The 18245-nt window shown below is 43.5% G+C and overlaps 1 protein-coding gene across 1 annotated transcript; it reads right to left on the reverse strand.

Moving 5' to 3' along the window:
• Nucleotides 1-387: 387 nt before the first annotated feature.
• Nucleotides 388-17891, reverse strand: TMEM272 (transmembrane protein 272; the record flags this gene model as incomplete). The annotated part of the gene is made up of 4 exons (XM_083855843.1): nucleotides 388-750; nucleotides 3902-3984; nucleotides 10951-11010; nucleotides 17834-17891. 4 exons carry the CDS (start codon nucleotides 17889-17891, stop codon nucleotides 388-390), a joined length of 564 nt encoding a protein of 187 aa, XP_083711969.1.
• Nucleotides 17892-18245: the final 354 nt, after the last annotated feature.

Raw genomic sequence — 18245 nt, forward strand, 5'->3', positions numbered from 1 at the left:
GGGAGATGTTCAGATCCCAGTGAAGAGGACAACATGGCTACTTTTATAGGCAAAGATCTACTGTGCTATATACAACATAAGGGGTCTTGGTTTTAGAGGAGTTTGCCATCTGCAAGAGCTCGCTCCTGATAAAACATCCAGAGTTTAAAAAGGGATGTAGAAATTAGCAGGAGAACACCCTGGCACCTGCAGCAGCATTTTTGCATAGACTATGCTGTGCTCCAGCATAGCTATTTCCAGATGGCACTGTATTTTATAATTTCCTCTTGAAGTTGACTGCTATCACACATATATATCGTACAACAAAGATGTACACAAGGGTGAATTATTGCCTGTTCTTTGTTGTACACGCTTTCCCGAACATCTGGAGATTTATTTATGTAGCCTTTAGTCTTCCTCAGAAGAGAATCTTTGCCTGGAAAAACAGTATATGCAGCAGCTACAGAAGATAAGGAGAAACAGAATAGTGTGGCTAATAATGAGAACACCAACAGCAAAAATGTACAGGGTTTTGTCACAGTAATCCTGAGGCTGATGAAAAGGCGGGATGAAATTTGGCAGATACACAGAAAATACCCAGTAGTTCCCAAGAATGAACCAGAGAAAGAGGAAAAGGCTGAGGGTTAGATGGATGTAGTACTTGTGAGCATTCTGCCTCCAGGGATACTCGTCGTCGTCGTCGTCATCAATCACAACAGACTTGGAAAGCAGCTGCCTCATCCTGGTTGAGTCGTACAGCAGGAGAGTCACCTGGAGGCATTGAGGGAGAAAAGGGAGTAAGTGAAGTGGCTGCAGAGAGTCTGAACACCTTCTGGCCACTGCCAGTCTTTGGGTCAAATAAATTGGGTGTGGGAAAATAGAGTAAAAGAAAGCTAAGGAGCCACAAATGAGGCAGGTACTGCAGAACAATAATGCATTTTTTTCCTTGGAGGTTACTCAGCAGTGGGGGGGGTCATACATTGGAATATAATTGTTGATGGAAAGACATGAGAACAGATTGTCTAGGGAGATGGCAGTAGCTCCCACGCTGGAGACTTTTAGGAACAGATTAGAGTAACTGCTAAATTACTTAAGTAGTGTAGTTCCTGCCTTGTAGTGGGTAGATATGTCTCTTCTAACTCTATTTTTCCATGGTTATGAAGTTGAATCAGCTTTATCAAATTATGAAGCATATAGACTATGACTTAAACCTCAAAGAAATTGCTTTAAGATACTTGCAATGTACTGTTGTCAAATTTTCTTCAATTAAGTGCCATTTTCTCAGATTGCCCCATTCCTGCCTTCAGTTGAAACTAGCAGAGAAATATGTGGATAACCATGATGTCAGGTGGTTAGGAAGGTCTGGTATACAAGGAAATGCAGCAGGACTCAATCAGTGATGCCTGGATTTCTCGTTTAGTCTTGGCAATAAAAAGAACACAGGTAGATTCACTGCAGGTCTCAGTCATGTTCTTTTTCACAGAGTTATAATCTATGCTCATTTTTCTGCTTGAAATGAAAGAGAAGAGCACCCCTCATTTTACCCCTCTTCTTTCCCCCAAACACTGGCTGAGGAAAACCTGTTGGGGGTTATATTTTGCTAGTTCAGGTTTTATTCCATGTGCCCCATTTTCAATAGGAAAAGCTCAGCAAGAGAATCCAGAGTTTTCTCTTATTCTTACTCTTTCCTGTAAAACTGCTTGATTATATACAAATGATGAAATATTAAATATTTGTTCACAAAACCAACTGGTTTTCCAGCCCAGGTGTTAGTACCAGTTTTTGAGAAACACAATCCCAGCACCAACACAGGCAAAAAAGTGGTGTTTCCACTTAGGTCTCACATCCAGCTGAACACTGAGAGTGACAGGCTTGCTCAAAACATCATCTCAGAGGAGTATTTATTTTACACAGACTCATGAAACACAAGAGGGATAAAACTGCCTGGCCAGTGGCTCTGGGGTTTCTGCATGGGGGTGTCTGTGGCTGGACCTGAAGCCTGCTGCAGTTCATTTAGCTTTCAGCTCAGCACTCAGGTCCTATGAAACTCAGCAGTGGGAATGGGATTAAATGGCAGATAAGTATTGGGTTTGAAGCAGTCAGAGAAACTTCCCAGGTAGATTTATGAATCTCAGCTGCATCTAAGTAGTTCACAGAAAGTGCATTTAATTCTTATGGATATTGCCTTGCCAAGCGTGATTGAAGAAATTGCTGGCAGTTGCTCACATTGTTACTAGCTGCTGAATATACATTTATGGAGCAGCATGGCATGAATTCAACAGGCCTCTCTGGGTGCTCTGGAATGGTTCAGTTGCCTCAGTGAACAGTTACCATTGCTTTTAAAAAGACTGGAGGTGGTAAAGAAATAGATGAGGAGCCTACAGACTGCACAGATCTGTGCTAGAATGACTTGCCATTAGATGATGTCCATCCCAGGACAGCATTCGTTCAGACTTCATCCTGCACCCATTCTCTGACCTTTTAACTTTCAGAGCTCAAGTGAGTGCACTGCTCAATGAAGTCAGTGCAATCCAGTGAACAAAACAGAGGGCAGAGTTCAGACAGGCAAGAGACTTGAATTTGGCTGCAGACCAGGCACTGAGGTGACACGTGAGTGAAGCTAATCAAGTTCTGACCAAATGCATTGCCAAACTGCAAAATAAGCAGTCCTGCTGTCAACTGAAGTAAAATTCAAATCATTATTCGACATCAGCATAAATATTAACTGATCCATTTGCCACCTTATTTATAGTGAGAAAAACGCACTTTAAACCAGAAATAGCTAAGAACAGGTCAACATATTTTTTTGAAAGCTTCAATCCACTAGCCTCAAAATTTCCTTTCAGTTCTGCTCTAATCTCTCCTAAACTATTATTAACTTAATCTTTGATTATACAGATAAGTCCACTGGTGTGATCGAATGACTAAACATTGCCAGTAGAAGTCACAACGTAGCAAATTCCTTTTAACAAGGTTAAGAATTTTCTCGTTTTTTCCGTTTTCTTATTTACTGACCAAAGGTCCTTGGAGGGTATGATTCATATCCCAGTGATGTACTGTGGTTTGGTTGGGTTACCACTGTGAAAGAGTGCAGTGAATGCAGAGACCTGCAGAGTATTCTTTCCCTTTTCTTTCAGTCCTGGCAAAGAAAACAGGCTAGAAATGTTGTGGCAAGGCTCTTTGTGCTCTCCAGCAGCCACTTAACACTGTCTGCAAAGGGACTGTCAGAACAGGGTGGACCCTTTAGAGTCAATGCAGAATTATAGCTTTATAGTGACCAAGGTTTATCACAGGTATGAGGGTGTCTCTGCTTGTCAAACTGCCAGACAATGGCTCAGCAAAGACGTAAGTGAGCACAGTCCACTAGAGGACAGGTAGTTGTGGTTAGAAAATGCTGCATCTAGATTAATAAGCCCTGCTGTCTTGCAGGGATATATTTACTTTGGAAGGAAGTGATTCTGCTGCAGTCATATACTTCTGGCCAGGTCAGAGTAGGAGTAAATTGAACTTTTGAAGGACTACGTACAAACACAAGTGGTTTTGTAGTATTCCCAAAGCAAGGAGAGTAACTTAACTTTTTGTCCTGTCTATATGAAAATAATGGAGAAAGATTTGACATTCTTGGAGGATTGCTTGTGGAAAAAGCCACAGACATCCTGTTAAGTAGTCATTTCCCTCAGTAGAGATTCTAGCACAGATGCTGTGATGCAGGAGAGTCACACCACAGTGTGTGGGACAATGTTGAGCTCATTAGCAGCTCACTTGACTGACAGGTGCTTTTGGTGCTGGAACAAGCACAGTCCAATCCCAGCAGCTCTCCAGTACTGGGTGCATGTGTCTGTCTACAGCTCTTATTATGTCTTAACTAGCAAGTCAAAGTCGAGTCACACAAAATATTTTTCACACACAGAAGGCACATTACCTTTAAGCTGCCAATCACTCCACCCACCAACAGATATAAGGGAATCAGTGGCTGAACTGGGCAGTCTTCCAAAAACTTCATTCCTGAATGGCAAAAATGAATGTTTGTTATCTCAAGTGACCAGATTGAGGCATAGATTTAGAAGAATTAAAGACTGTAGTCAAAATAGATAGTGCTGAGATAATGTAGCTAGGACTTCCCTTTTGCTAACAGAAGCCAGACTGAAAGAACTGATAATCCTTGGAAGGAACCGATCAATCAGAGGAGCTGTCAAACTAGGGCTTCTGCATCCTGAATAATCAATAGACCCCATGAATACAATACAATCATAAATCAAACAGTCCTGGGAAAAACAGGATTTAGCTGTCACAAACACTAAAGGTTAAAAAGTCAGAGCTGAGGAAGACAATCTTACTTCATCATTTTGGGACCCCACCCCATTAAAAAGACCACCGACCCATTTCAAAGAACAAACTACGCATGCTTGGTGGCTTTTTGGGCTAATTACCATACGAAGCGGGGAATGGGAGGTATCAGAGCTATGAATATGCATTTGTAGTTTGTGTATTCAATACTTCTGTAGATAAAAGGCCCTGTGATGATCTGTAAATTGCGCGTGTGTTTCTGGGAGCTATCCCGCACGCTGCCCGGCGTCGTAATAAACATACACTTTCTAACTTTAAACTGTTAGAGAGTCTTTGTCCGTCATAGTTGGATATTGGTATTAGATCAATGTCCATAGTTTTTTAATAAATCAAGATATTGCAACAAGCTGTACAGTGAAAACTATAGATGCTGTAAGTGAAGTGTAGTGCTTACACCCAAGACTTGTATCCTGTGTCTGTTGAAATGGGGGCTGAATTAAAAAGGGTTTACACCTCCCACTACAGGAGTGAGGGCCATGAACAAGCAAAGACAGGAGAAGGAAGAGAGAGAACAAAGGCAAACCCGACATTACTGTTTTCTGGCATTACTAGTTGGAGCCATATATAGAGGTCATTAGCTTCAGCCACAGCTCTTTGTTAAATGAACCATTGACTAAGCTGGACAGGAAATTTTCATCAGCAGTGGAAAATTCACTGAAAATCAAAACTATGAAAAGAAAGAATTCTGATAAGCTTCCTCAGGATTTTCCTGCTCATTAGTTCCTATGAGTGTGGCATGTTCCTGAGTCAGATGCCTGGAAGCTTGGGAGCCAATACCCGTGGGAGCACCTGGAACCATTTTTGCTTTCCAGGCAGCTGATTGGGAGCTGTAGAAACTCAAGTTTCCAAGCCGTTTGGGTTGCAGGAGGATAAAAGAATTGGTTGTTATGGTGCTGGGGACCCTGGCAACCCTCAAATCTGCTGCAAGAAAGGGAAAGCTGGGTAAGTTTTCTGGAAGAGAGTGTATGGCTGTGTGAGGATGTTGTTGGCAATAGAGACTGAAGCCTGTGATACAGGTCTGTGGCAGTGAAACTCATCTGTCCAAATATAGATGTCTGCAATGCAGGCATCCATATGTGAACTAGTTTTCTACACTCTGTAGTCAATAGGGAGAAATGGGCTCTTGTAAAATTCAATTCATTTATCCTAAGATTGACATTTGAAATGGGTCAGGTGAATTGATCCCTGAAAACATTTCTGGCTCTGCATGGCTATACAAGAAATCCAGACAGCCAGCTGTAGATAGCTGGGGTGACTCTCCCGCCCAAGTCTCTTACCCAATGGCATCTTCAGAAATTTTAAACAGTTCAGTACACTGTGATTTTATTGGTATTAATCCCAAGTTTCAGGGCTTTGACTGATCAGTTACACAGGGTAGAAAGGATTTTCTGTTTTCTTCTTGCTATATAAATAGTTTTCAAGGAGATGTTCTGACTTTTCTTTGAATAATTAGGGTTACCTAGTTGCAGGATACTGAAAGGAACGTGCTGGCCTTAGTGCTAAACATCTCTCAGGTGGGATGTCTTGCCTCCATTTTCAGAACTACACTTACTATGAGGAATTAGGAAAGAAGTACCAGTGAGTTTTGGTTTGGTGGGGTTTTTTTGTTGTTTGGGGGGTTTTTTTGGCATTTTTTCTTAGTTTTTCTTTTCTATGGCTGTAATGCTCTTAAGCTTGTCAATTTGCCCATCAAATCCATTGCTGTAGCTGGTCCAGAGCATTGCCGTCCTGAACCTTTCCTTCACTCTTTGCATGGCATAATACAAGTGTTCTGGATTGTGGTTCCTTGCTTCATGTCTGACTTTAGTCACAGGACAGTGTTTCATGCTCTGCAGTTCTGTGATCTCCTGTGTGTAAGGGCTATGGAGTCCCATGGACTCTTCTATACTAAGTATTTATTCCCAACCTTTCTATAAATGAAAAAGGCTGCACTTAGATGGATTTGGACTCTCTCCCCTTTCATTCTTATTACAAAGCTGTAAATTTTTGTCCATTTTGCCACTATGTAACACTGAGTTCTTCTCCAACTCCCAGATTTACAGGGGTGGGCAGCAAGGAAATTGTCACAAATTACATCGTGTTCATGAGAAAGCTGCTGCCAAGGTTTCCAGAGTTCTTGGCCATCTAATAGCCTGTCACAAAAGCAGCTGGCCAGGGATCCCTGGGAATATACTTCAATTTAGGAACCTAGGCAATTTCTATTTCCAATATGTTAACTGAGATTTCAATTTGAGGGAAAAAAATGGAGAAAAAACACCTTTCTTTTTTTTTCTCATGCAGCTACGATTCTCTTCCCCAGACGAATCTATTGTGGAATCCTTTATATATATATATATAACATGGCATCAGTCAGTCTTGGGAAGGATTTGAGTGACAGACAGCAGCACTCTGTAGGTTTTGGGAGAATACTGCAGACAGATATGACAGCAAAAGAATAGGTCAAAGCAGGTGATACAGTAGCAACTTTAAAAATATACACCAAGGTGTGAATAGGAAATAGGGACCTACAGATGACAGATGGGCACTGGTATTTGTCACAGTGAAATCAGTGAATGTGCCAATCAGTTCTCACACAGCCTGTGTTTGGTTTATCTGGGAACACCAAAACTAGTAGGAAAGCATCTTCTTTCCCATAAGCACAGATGCATTCTCCTTGACTTCTGGAGACGGGATATATGGACAATGAGAGATCAGAGGTCTGCTTCTACTGCATTGCTCCCTGCAAGCTGGAGCAATCTGTGGTTCTGAGTGAAAAGCAATTGAGCCTGACCACAACATAGACCAGCACAGGAGTACAAATTAATGGACCAAAGACCTTTGCAAGAGCAGACAAAGCCTGAACAGCATCCAAAGTGAGAAAAAAAAAAAAAAAAAAAAGAGATGGGAGGCTTGGGAAAGCAGAGGTACTTGCACATTTTGCCTCTTGGCTACCACAGAACAACACTGCAGTGTCATCCTGGATACAGTGTCCAGCAAGTGGTAAAAGCACTTGTGAGCAAACAGGGCATGAGCTTCTCTAAGGGCACCATTTGGGGCAGTGCTCTGGCATGGCCCACAAAGGATTTTTACCAAACAAGTGTCCATGTGACTCATGATTATCCATGAGATGAGGGGTCAGGACAAATAAAAATCAATGCAGCATTGGCCTCTTTTTAGCTGCTTTACTCTTCTCAGCTGAAAGTGGCTGAAATACACCCATAGAAAAGGAGAGCTGCTGTATAGCAAAGCTGATCTGCTGTTTGGTGCACACTCCATGACTTTTTCCTAATGGGAGGGCAGAGACCACAACATGCCAGGCCATTTTCAGGTGCTCCTCGTGGATGGCTGCGGCTGTCATCACTTAGCACAGACCTCGTTCAAGTTCTGACTGTGGACCTTACACTTGGATCTAGGTGTTGCAGGGAATTTTTCACAAAGTAATTTCTTTTGGGCACCATTTTATCAAAAAGCGTATCAGCAAAGCAGAAAATTGACTGAAGGACCGAAATGCAAGGAAAGAATGTGTTAAACAACAACTGCTGAAGCACAAGACTGGTTCCCACATAAAGGCATGGAGTTTGAGAATAGGCTTCACACAATTCTCGGGAGCATTTGAGATTTGAAGAATTATTTGGTGTTACAAGTGTGAGGAGTAGTACTGGGTTAAATTTGAGCAGGAGAAAATTTACACTGCTCATTTAAAAAAACATGTCATCAGTTTTCAAATGTGATTTAGCTATCCTTGGGGAATTCTGTATATAAAGGTTCTCTGGATGACATGCAAGAATGGGTTATTGAAAGTAATCCTTCACTGTCCTGGAAACTAAAAAACAAATTAAATCTCAATTCGTTTGGACTTTTTAGTGAAAAAAGGGATCTTCTCTGCCAGTAAGAGTAAAAAAGCTGCTAAACAATTTATGATTTAAATGATGTCACAAGTCTTAAGCTTGGAAAATATGCTGAGTCCTTTTCATGTATCTTGAATTATACTGTGATTTATAGCATTATCAAATTTTAAGAGTATATAATGTTAGCATGTAATTATTACCAGGGCTGCCTGTAATTCATCTCTGAGTTTTAACAAGTATTGTATCTCACCATTTTCCTCTGTAGGAACCAAGAGCCAAAACAACTGGAGGCACATCACCAAGTTTTTTTCTGAGATCGTGGTAACAGAATATTATCAGAAAATCATAGGGTTTTGCTTGAAAAATAAATATCTGCATTTTCCTTGACATTTCATTTTCCTAAAAATGCCTTTGCTGATATGGAGCTGCAGGAAACCAATATCCTCTGACAACACCGTATTACAGTGACATTATCTCTTAATGTCAGTAAATTGTGGGGGAAAAAAGGGCTCTGTATCTGATGCAGGAGATATCTAGAGCTCCAGGCTAATATTTTGCTATAGACTTTCCACTTCTCACTGATCTTAAAGATACTGTGAAATATTCCTGGGAAATTCTATCTATAAGTGGTCAGATTCCAGACCTGGATTCATTTCCAGAAGGCAGGATGTCAATATGCATGGAAGCCATGCCACATTTTGTATTATACCTTCCCATCCCTATTTCACACTTCAGGCATATTCAGCCTGGGGAGAAGTTAAAGCTAGAATCTTCTTAAGGGATAAGTAGCAATCTTAAGTCATGGATAAGTATAAGAGCAGAAGTGTTGAGATGTAACAGTTCAGTCCATTTCCCTACTTCCTAATTGGTCCCTAATCCCTCATTAGAACTGCCTAATTCCTGATTAGGACATCCTAATCGGAATCCCACCATAGTCCCATTGTCAGTGCCCATCGTCAGTGGTACTTTGAAAGCCCCAGATTAAAGGAATAGCACCAACCTTTAGCTGAACACTTATTATGTGGGTTTGGATAACTATATCCATGCCAATGGGCCAGGTGTCCCAGCTGCCTTAAAAGTCACCTCATCTCAAGGCAGACACTTAAGAGAGGGTGTGGGAATTTCACAGTCAGCAACATCCAGTTGCCTTAACAGCCTGCAAGGACAACACGCGGCACCCAGCCTGGCTGTGGATGCACACAATCCGAGTCTAGCTGGTATGTAGCTTGCCCTCAGCATCTGCATGTAGAGTTCCTTTGGACCAGCTTTCATGAATAACCAGGCACAAGGTGAAGAGCTCCTCAAACACAAGGGCTCTTGAGGACTTTGAATTCAAAGTGATCTGGATACACTGGAAAAGGAATCCACAAGATGAAACCTGATAGGGCCAAACACTGCGTGTAGGGGAGGAAACGTCAATGTAAATAAAAAATGAGATATGTCTGGTGGGGAGCAGCACTGCCAAAAATCATCTGGGCTTACAGTGTGCCATAAACTAAATTGGAGGAAATGGGTTGGTGCAGAGAGACCATGTTTCATTTTGAGGTGTGTTTACAGAAATCCCGCACGTTAAACAGAGGAGCTAATTACTCTGTACTGCTCATTCCTCAGGTCTCAGCTGGAGGCATGTGTTATGTCTTTCTCTTTTTTATAAGCAAAAATACTTACATTGGCCAGAGGTCAAAGGAGGGAGGCAAAAAAAAAAAAAAAAAAAAAAAAAAAAAAAAAAAAAAAAAAAAAAAAAAAAAAAAGCGCTACAGGAACAGTGACCTCTGAGGTCAGGATGAAAGAATTAGGTTTTTAAGACCTCTGGGAAAACAAAAGAGAAGATGGAGCAGGGTTATAATAGCAGCCTTCAAACAGTTCAAAGGATCTCTTGAGTAGGACAGTGACCAATATGTTTTTGTGACCACAGTGGGCAGAACAGGCTGTAATCTGTTTTATTTGCCATAGGGAGGATTTAGGTAGGATATGGGGAAAAATATTTTTTCTTTGAGAGCAATAAAATGTTGAAATAGCCTCCTTGGGAAGCCATGGAATTTCCTTGAGCAAGGGCAAGTCAGACATCTGTCAGGGATGCCATGAGCATATGAGCCTGTCTGAAAGCCGAGGTAGATTGGTGTCTCTACTGATGTTTCTCAAGTGGGGTTCATAACTCATATGGAGGATGTGAAAGGCCCAAGGGGAGGAATGAAGTGTTAAAGAAAAAATTTAAATCTATGTTAATGGTAAGGCAAAGGTGATGCTTAAGAAAAGAGGGGCCTTATGCAGTTTAAAAATGTATAAAATTATGCAGCTCAAAGGATTTTCCTTTCTTAAATATTTGATCTTGAAATGCTACTCACAAATCCAGCCTTCCAGGGGGTATACAAAGACAGATCAGCCAAAAACCAGGTCTGACTTCCAAAAAGGTAGAGAAATAGCAGCCTACAGCATCTCTTTTTCCCTTTCAGCACTATGCTTCTACCATTTTTTGCAGAGTAGTTAATACAGAGGGATCCTGAGTAATGGAATCTTCTCATGTGTCAGATTCTGAGCTTCCTCCCACAGACAAAGCTGGGTTTTGAGGTAAAACACACTGGAGGGGTTTTTAAGATAAGCAGGGTTAGAATTCAAGTACTCCTTCCTCCCTGTATGGAGTGTGGGCTGAGATTCTGTCTGAAGCTGAAGTGCCAAGACAGAGCTTTAACAGTTGGGAACTCTGAATTTTCCAGCTCCTTTCTTCCATCAGATGTGTTAACCTGCCACACAGTGCCAGGAAGTTTCTATTTTCAATTTACTTTAGCAGTCAACTTACCTATAAAAGTCATGGACAGTGGCAAGGCAAGGAAAGCAAGGAGCCCAAATATAAAGCATGCTGTGAAGGAGAAAAGAAAGACAGTGTTATTTGGGCTAGTTCAAGTTTAGAGGCCAGCATTTCCATCTAGTTCTTTACAGATGCTGTGTATCCACACAGTTGTGTAGGAAGAAATGCAGCGCACTTGATGGGGTGGGAATATCACTTCTGTGGTGCAGCATTTGCCATGATGGGACCATCACATGTTTTATCACTTCCAGGGTGCACTGAGAGACACAAACTGTTTCTGCAGCTACTACTTGCAGCTTGTCTTATTGCAAGGGCAAGGAGTCATCCATTGCTGCCTTATCCTGCATCCTTTTCAGAGGCACTGCCAGGCGACTTTGCAGTAACAAGTAATTTTGCATCAGCTAATCCATGGCAACTGATGAGCCGTATCTGTTTGCTAAGCAAATAGCAGCTGTAATGCCATTTCACTTAGTTTTCACTGATAGCTAAATAAACTGTCTTTATCACAGAAGTGAATGGTTTCTGGCTGGTCTAACTCCTTGACCTAGCTTAGCTCATGAGTGCAAAGACAGCAGCCATGCTGCAAGGAGTGGGATTTGTCATTGGAACAGGTCAGCTGAAGCTGTGTGGAAGGATGCTCTTAGGGGTGTGCACAGACTGTCCCTGCAGGTGAGTGGACCTGAGGTGCTTACTTACTCCCTAGAGAGTTGCTGGTGTATCGGAGCCCTGATATTTTTCCTGCACAGCCAGGTGCTGCAGAGGATGAATGCTTACCTTCGCAGAAGGTGAGGGACACTAGCGTCAAGAACAGTGTGAGCAGCCCGTCTCACAAGAGCTGTCACCTCTGTGCCTAATCATGGATGCTTGGCAACATTAAAGTGAAACTCTGCCCTGCCAAATGAGAGTCAAATATAATGAGGACATTCTGTGGCAAGTGTCCCTGCAGAGCTCTTCCAGAAATGGCTCAGGCTGCAAGTGGGTGCCTAAGGGTGCCAAAGTGCAGGTGGGCATGGATTGCAGAGGGGCTGAGAAGAGCACAGATCAGAAAAGGAGTAAGGATGTCTCCTTGGAGGCTTGCAAAAAAAAATCTTGGAGCAAGTATTTGGAGTTGGCTTGAGACCAGTCCTTTCTCTGGGTAAACTGTGCCCTGCAAGGTGCATGGTGTCCCCTGGCCATGCAGGAGCAGGGACACTGCCAGCTCCCTGCGGACAGTGCCACTCTGGGAAATTCTGCAGCACTGCCCAAATACCACCCTCAGGCTACCTTAGAGAAAAAGGGCAGCATCACTGCCTCTGTTGTATAGAAGGAGAAACAGAGAGGACATAGGAGCAGCATCAAAATTCAGAGCAGATCCACCAGGCTTTCTGACTCGCCAACACTTTTCATGGGAACACACCATCCCCCACATACTGCTTGTGTTTTCTCCACAGAGAACCAGGATCTTACACTTCAGCGCTTGAGAGACATCTTGCTCAGAAGCAGCATGTTTGTGATCTCTATGAACTGGGAGAGACTGAGGGCATTTTGAGCTGAAGAAAGCACTTCTCTTCCTTTGTGCAGCCCCCTCCTCCTTTCCCTGCTGGCCAGTCTTCCCCCTCCACACCCCCCCTCATTTTTGCTCAGTCTCGCATCTCTTGAGTGCTGCACAGTACAGAAATTCTTCCTCTGCTTGAATATTGTCCTACACTTGACTTAAGCTCTTTCAACCACTGACAGCCTCTCATTAGAACAACTCAGCCTAGAGACTCCCTTTTCACCACGTCACATTTTGTGCTTGCTCCTCTTGCTGTTATCTAGACTATTCTTTCATATTAAGAAGCAATGTTATTGTAAATGACTTGGGCTTCCAGCATCATTTGTAGGCAAATAGTGCAGCGCCTGTTCTGCACTGTGACCCTGGGGAGGGACGCTGCAATAAGCTCTAAAAAAGGCTCAGGGGGCTCATGTGCATGTGAGGCTGCACATCTGGCACACAGGTGTCAGGGTTTGCTTGTGCCTGACATCTACCCAACAGCCCGATTTTGGAGGGGAGAAATGGGAGGTAGAGACCACTCAGAGCTCAAGAGAAAAAGATAATGGTTCATTAGTTCCGCTCCCAAAGCAGTCGCTGGGAATGTATTTACTCATTATCTCCCCATTCAGCTACAGCCTCTTAGGTCTCGAATTGGAGGGGCAGATGCATAGTCTGGGAAGGCTTCCAGATCCATGTTTAACAAAGTGAGACTCTTCAACAATTGCCTACACAACTGGCAGGGCTCTGCGGCCACTCTCGGTGTCGCTAGCAGCACTGAAGACTGATTTTCCCTAAACGTGTGGGGGTTTCACAGAAATGCTGCTCAGCTGGGATACAGCATTCTCCGCCTGGGTTTGTCTGGGCTGTGCTGCCCCGCTCTGGTCCGAAGACAAATTGCTCCAGAAAATGGTACTTGCCGCAGGGTAGCACAACTCAGCAGAGAGGATGCTGCTCTGCAGGCGGGTCCACATGTGGGGCTTGTGGCATTTTTTTGTCGCCTCACAGGCTGGTCAGAGAAGCCCCTGGCCCCATTCTTCGGATAGGTAGCAAAAAAGGGCTGGTAGTCTCTAAAAATACAACACAACTAGGGAAGTGTTTCCAGGCATGCCTCGAAGAGTATCTGTTCCATGAAGCTGGTGCCAGGGCATCAGGCAGGAGAACTCACTGCTCTGCACCAGCAGGGCAGCCTCTGCTGGGGCACTGGGGAACTCCTGCTGTGGGATCCTAACATGCTGGGAGATAGATGAAGGGAAGAGCTCATGTCTGGGATCACTACAGAGGAAGAAGAGAACAGGTGGCTGAATATCTTGCACATTCCTTGAAATCTGTGGTCACAAAAATTAGATCAGTGGGTGCAGGTTTTGTGTCTCCTGCCCAGCAGGACAGTCAGCTGATATAAATCTTCTGTTTGACTGCATTCCTCATGCCAGGATTTCCCCACAGAAGTAAATGCACCGTTGACACTTTGGCTGGATGTCATGGTCTCTCTTCTGTCTGATGCCTGAGCCTTTGCATCTTCCACAGCCATGCCACTGCACTGCAGCTCTCCTCCCAGTCCTCTGCCACTCCCTTGTTGTGCCTGGCCTGAGGACACACAGCCTGTTACCCTCTGGCATTTGCTTGGGATCTGGAGGCAGTATTGGAGGTGACACCAACTCACCTATGGGCTCCTCAGACTTTATTTTGCTGCCATGAATCTTCCAAGAATTTGGAAGTTTCAGATCAGCTCAGACTGTCCCTATTTATTTTGAAGAGAGAGAAAAGTTCTTTCCTTTCAGGTAAGAGTCTTCACACCATTTTCAGAAGCAATTTATGGATACAAATCTCTACCTACTCTCCTCAGAAGTATGCTAATACAGCTGTAGTGCAAGCTGTTCAGTAGAATGACAAGCTCTCTGATAATAAATACAGCAATAAATGAAGTGTTGATAACATTACCATCACTCCCAAGTGCTGTTTGTTCTGTAGCCTGTCAGGTTCTGGGTAAAAAAGGAATATTTTTTTTAATTAGATGCTACCAGGTTCCAATTTCTGCAGTTATCCCAGGATAAACAAGCTGAGGAGCAAAACTCTGTGTGAAAATTCACAGTATGCCCTTTGGACACCCTTTGGGAATGCTGCTCTGAAGGGGCCTGATTCCCAGCAGTCTGGGTGTTAAGAAATTTGGGTCAAATTCAGTTGGCAGGGCCCCATGCCTGCTGCTGCCCTGAGGCAGATACAGATGGTAGTGCAGTAGCTTAGCAAGCAGTGTCACCGTGTGCTGCACTGCAGCATGGGTGGTGTAACAGGCTGGAGTGCAGATGGGGAGCAGGTATTTTCATCCATGTTTTATTCCTTCTGCAGGTATCCCCTGCAGTACTGATAGGCACTTGGAGAAAAGAAAGAATGCAGCCTATGAGGGTATTGTGGTGGCAGAGAAAGTCTTGATGGATCTTTCTAAGGAACCAGCACCAGTAATGTTGTATGTTTTACAGGCCAGGGATGAGTCTGCCTATGATTTTGATAGCTGTGGATACTGGCTGTCCTTTCGTGCTTTCAAGTCACAGGAAAATGTCAGATGGGATATGCAGAAAAGACTTGAATGAAGTAACATGAAGGAAAGGAATTAAATCTGTTCAGCTTGCCCAGCCACCACCAAATGAGAAAATAACAGCAAGGTTTGAGCACTCAAAACCAGACCTGTGAGTGATCCAAAGAGTAGAGACATGAGATATCCTTGAGCAAAACCAAAGACTCCTCTGTTCATGAGGCTAAATGTCAGAGCAAGGAGATATATTGATGGGCTGGCCTCTGGGGATGAATGACAGGAATACCATCCCTGGTGTGATTTAATCCCTTGACCAAACTGGATACTCAGAAGCTGCAGGATTCAGGGTAAGGAACAGCCATTCCCATGGGGGCCTCTAGTTCCAGTGAAAAGCCACCATTTGAGGCAGGGGAAATGTGAGAAAACTGACCAAGTCCCAGCTCAGGGCCACCAGCTGTTTGCTGTGTTCCATCACTCTTTGCTTAGGCAAGGTTGAATTACTGCAAAATAGAACTTTGCTACACAGATATCAGCATTGCATCATCTAGGTGTAGGTGCTTTGGGGGTTGAGCAATATTGCAGAGTGTCTAGCCTGAATTTTATATTATGTCTCTGGATACTGAACTACACTTCTGCCATGGTCTAAATTCTGGATTTGGACCCCTGTGAATAATTTCCAGAAGTAATTTTAAAACAATATTTAGGCATTACATATAGAGCCATTTAGTTTGTTTTGCAATAGACCCAGGGTAGTGGATTACTCTTTTTTATTTTTGGTCAGTAAATTGAAGACTGACCTTAAATTGCTACACCAAGAATGAAAAGATGCTGCCCACAGGTGCAGGTGGGTTGGCTCTTGGGAGTTATTTAAATACCAGGAGACCAAAAGTACAAATGTAGGGTTTTGCTGAAAAGCTCTTTGAAAAATATATACAGAATGATGAGGAAAATGAAATTAAGCATCACTGCACTTCATGAGGGCTTGCAGTTTAATGAATAGAAAATAAATTTTGGATGCACTAGCTTATTCATAGCTAAAGCTGAACTTATTTTGAACTTAAGCATAATAAGAAGCTGAAGATAGTTTTCTGGGATGGTATTTCTGAGTTCCTTTCTCATGGGTAACTTTTCAGGTACCCAAGAGAGTGCTTCTGGTGTAGAAGAGCATAGGTGAGATCAGAACTATTCCCAATCATTAGAAAAATTCAGAAAGATTAATTATTTTCTCTGTCATCATTGAAGCTCCAGTGGTAATTTAATAACAGGGAATAGTAACATTTTGCTTGCAGACACTAGGAACAAAAATCAGAGAAAATACCACTTTTTAAATTGTGATATTCACCAATGGGTCCAGATCCCAACTGCATGTCCTTTCTGCAGGATGTGAGGGATCCCACAGGGACCAGTTGGGTCTCAATTCCACTCCCAGGCACTTGTTAGGGTGTAATGAGAGTGCCACATGCTCTGCACCCCTTTTTTTCCATCACTCCCCTGCCCTCCTTTTCCCTAGGGCAATGATGAGCATTAAAAAGTGGGCCAGAAAATATCCTCTCCTTCCCTACCTATGCCAGGTTTCTGCAGGGAGGCCTGGATTGAGCTTTCTGTCCCTTTGGCCTGATTTTCTTTGCCAGGTTGTAAGGCAGCAAGGAGTTGAGGGGTTTAATCATTAATAAAAGTTCATTCTGAACTTTGAGAGCCTTTCAAACAAAACAAAGATCAGGAATATAGAAGACCTCGTGGTGACACCCTAGACTGGCAAATGCAGCAATCAGTGTGGATAAAGTATCAATTATGATGAGTGGCCAAGGGGTTTGCTGCTTCTTGTATTTGAGGAGAATTAGAAATTGCTACTGCCTAGAAGTGAAAGCAAAAGGCACTTGCAACTCAGAGTGAAAAGGAGATGCAGTCAGCAGGAGTAAGCTGCTTTAAAACCCATGCATTTTAACCTCCTACTGAGGACACTGCTTCCCCGATCTTACAAAACCCCACCTCTGAAGTGTATTTCTCCTGTGCCTGTATGCAGCTTGCACAGCCTCAGCCCAGGTCAACTTTCTGCTGCGTTGCTTCTCGGAGAGCAAGAACGAGCCTGTTCCACCAGCTGTCAGCTCATTACAGCCCTCTGTGTCCTCCACCCTGGGTGGGAAGAACCAGTTGCTTTAAAGCCTGAGCAAGCCCAGGCTGTCATGCAAAGAATCTCTGTCCAGATAACTGGTGCTTCCCACCCACAGCAAGGGGCTGCTTATGGGGGATACCTGCAGTGGCCCTTGTGCCAGGGAGCAGGCAAGCAGAAGGAAGAATAATTTCTCCAAAATCTCACTGGGTGGAAGGGGGGATATTCCTGACCATATTCCGTCCCCAGACGGAATATGCCATCACCTGTGCCATCACCCAGGCTGGCAGCAGATTTTCTTGGTGGGAATTGCTCCTAAGAGAGCTTGTTCCCAGGCTGGCTGTGCTGCTCTTAACAAGGTGATTTTCCCTGTGGATGCTTCTGCTGCACAATATGTAAGGTAACACTTCAAAGAGGAGGCAAACACGTTATTTTGTTTAGGCTGTTTGTTGCAGCCCATATTTAGGTACATGGTGGTGTTTGTATTTGTTTGAAAATTTGTGCTGGTTGTTATACTTTAAATTACTGAAAAAGCTGCAACAAGCAGCTGCTGTTAGGGTAGAGTTACTATTGCACATTCCATAAGCACCCAAAATTGTCTAGGATAGGAAACTTCAGTGGAAGATTCAGGTGGGACTTGGTACCATCATGATTCCTTTATATACCTGGCTTAGCAACAGGGCTGCTTAAATACGTGAGGCAATTGCTACCAGAACTGCCTTACCATTGCTGGCAATTTTAGAAATGCACCGGTGGCAGGCTTTCTCCAGGCCAGCAGCCATGGTGGTGAGCCTTTGGGGTGCCTGTGGAGACAGAGAAATTAGTATGGCTATGAGAAGTGTCTTTACCTTACTAAGTATCTTGACTCAGAGTACTCACACATGCTGGCAGGCTTTCACTACCCTCCAAAACTCCAAGCACACACAAACCCAGCCAGCAGCCAGCAGCGTGGCATGCCCAGAGGCAGGTATGCCTTCCAGCAGCTCCAGGCTTGCCTGCTGGTGATGATGCTTGAGCTCTGTGGTCACTGGGAGGCTGGGGGAGAAGTATTAATGCCATCTTCCTGAAAACTATGGAAGGTTTTGTCTTCACTTTGATTGGGTTTTGGGCAGAACAAAGAGTATTTAACTGTTATG

This window comes from Zosterops lateralis (genome assembly GCF_965231275.1).
Source record: "Zosterops lateralis genome assembly, chromosome: 2".
NCBI lineage: Eukaryota > Metazoa > Chordata > Aves > Passeriformes > Zosteropidae > Zosterops > Zosterops lateralis.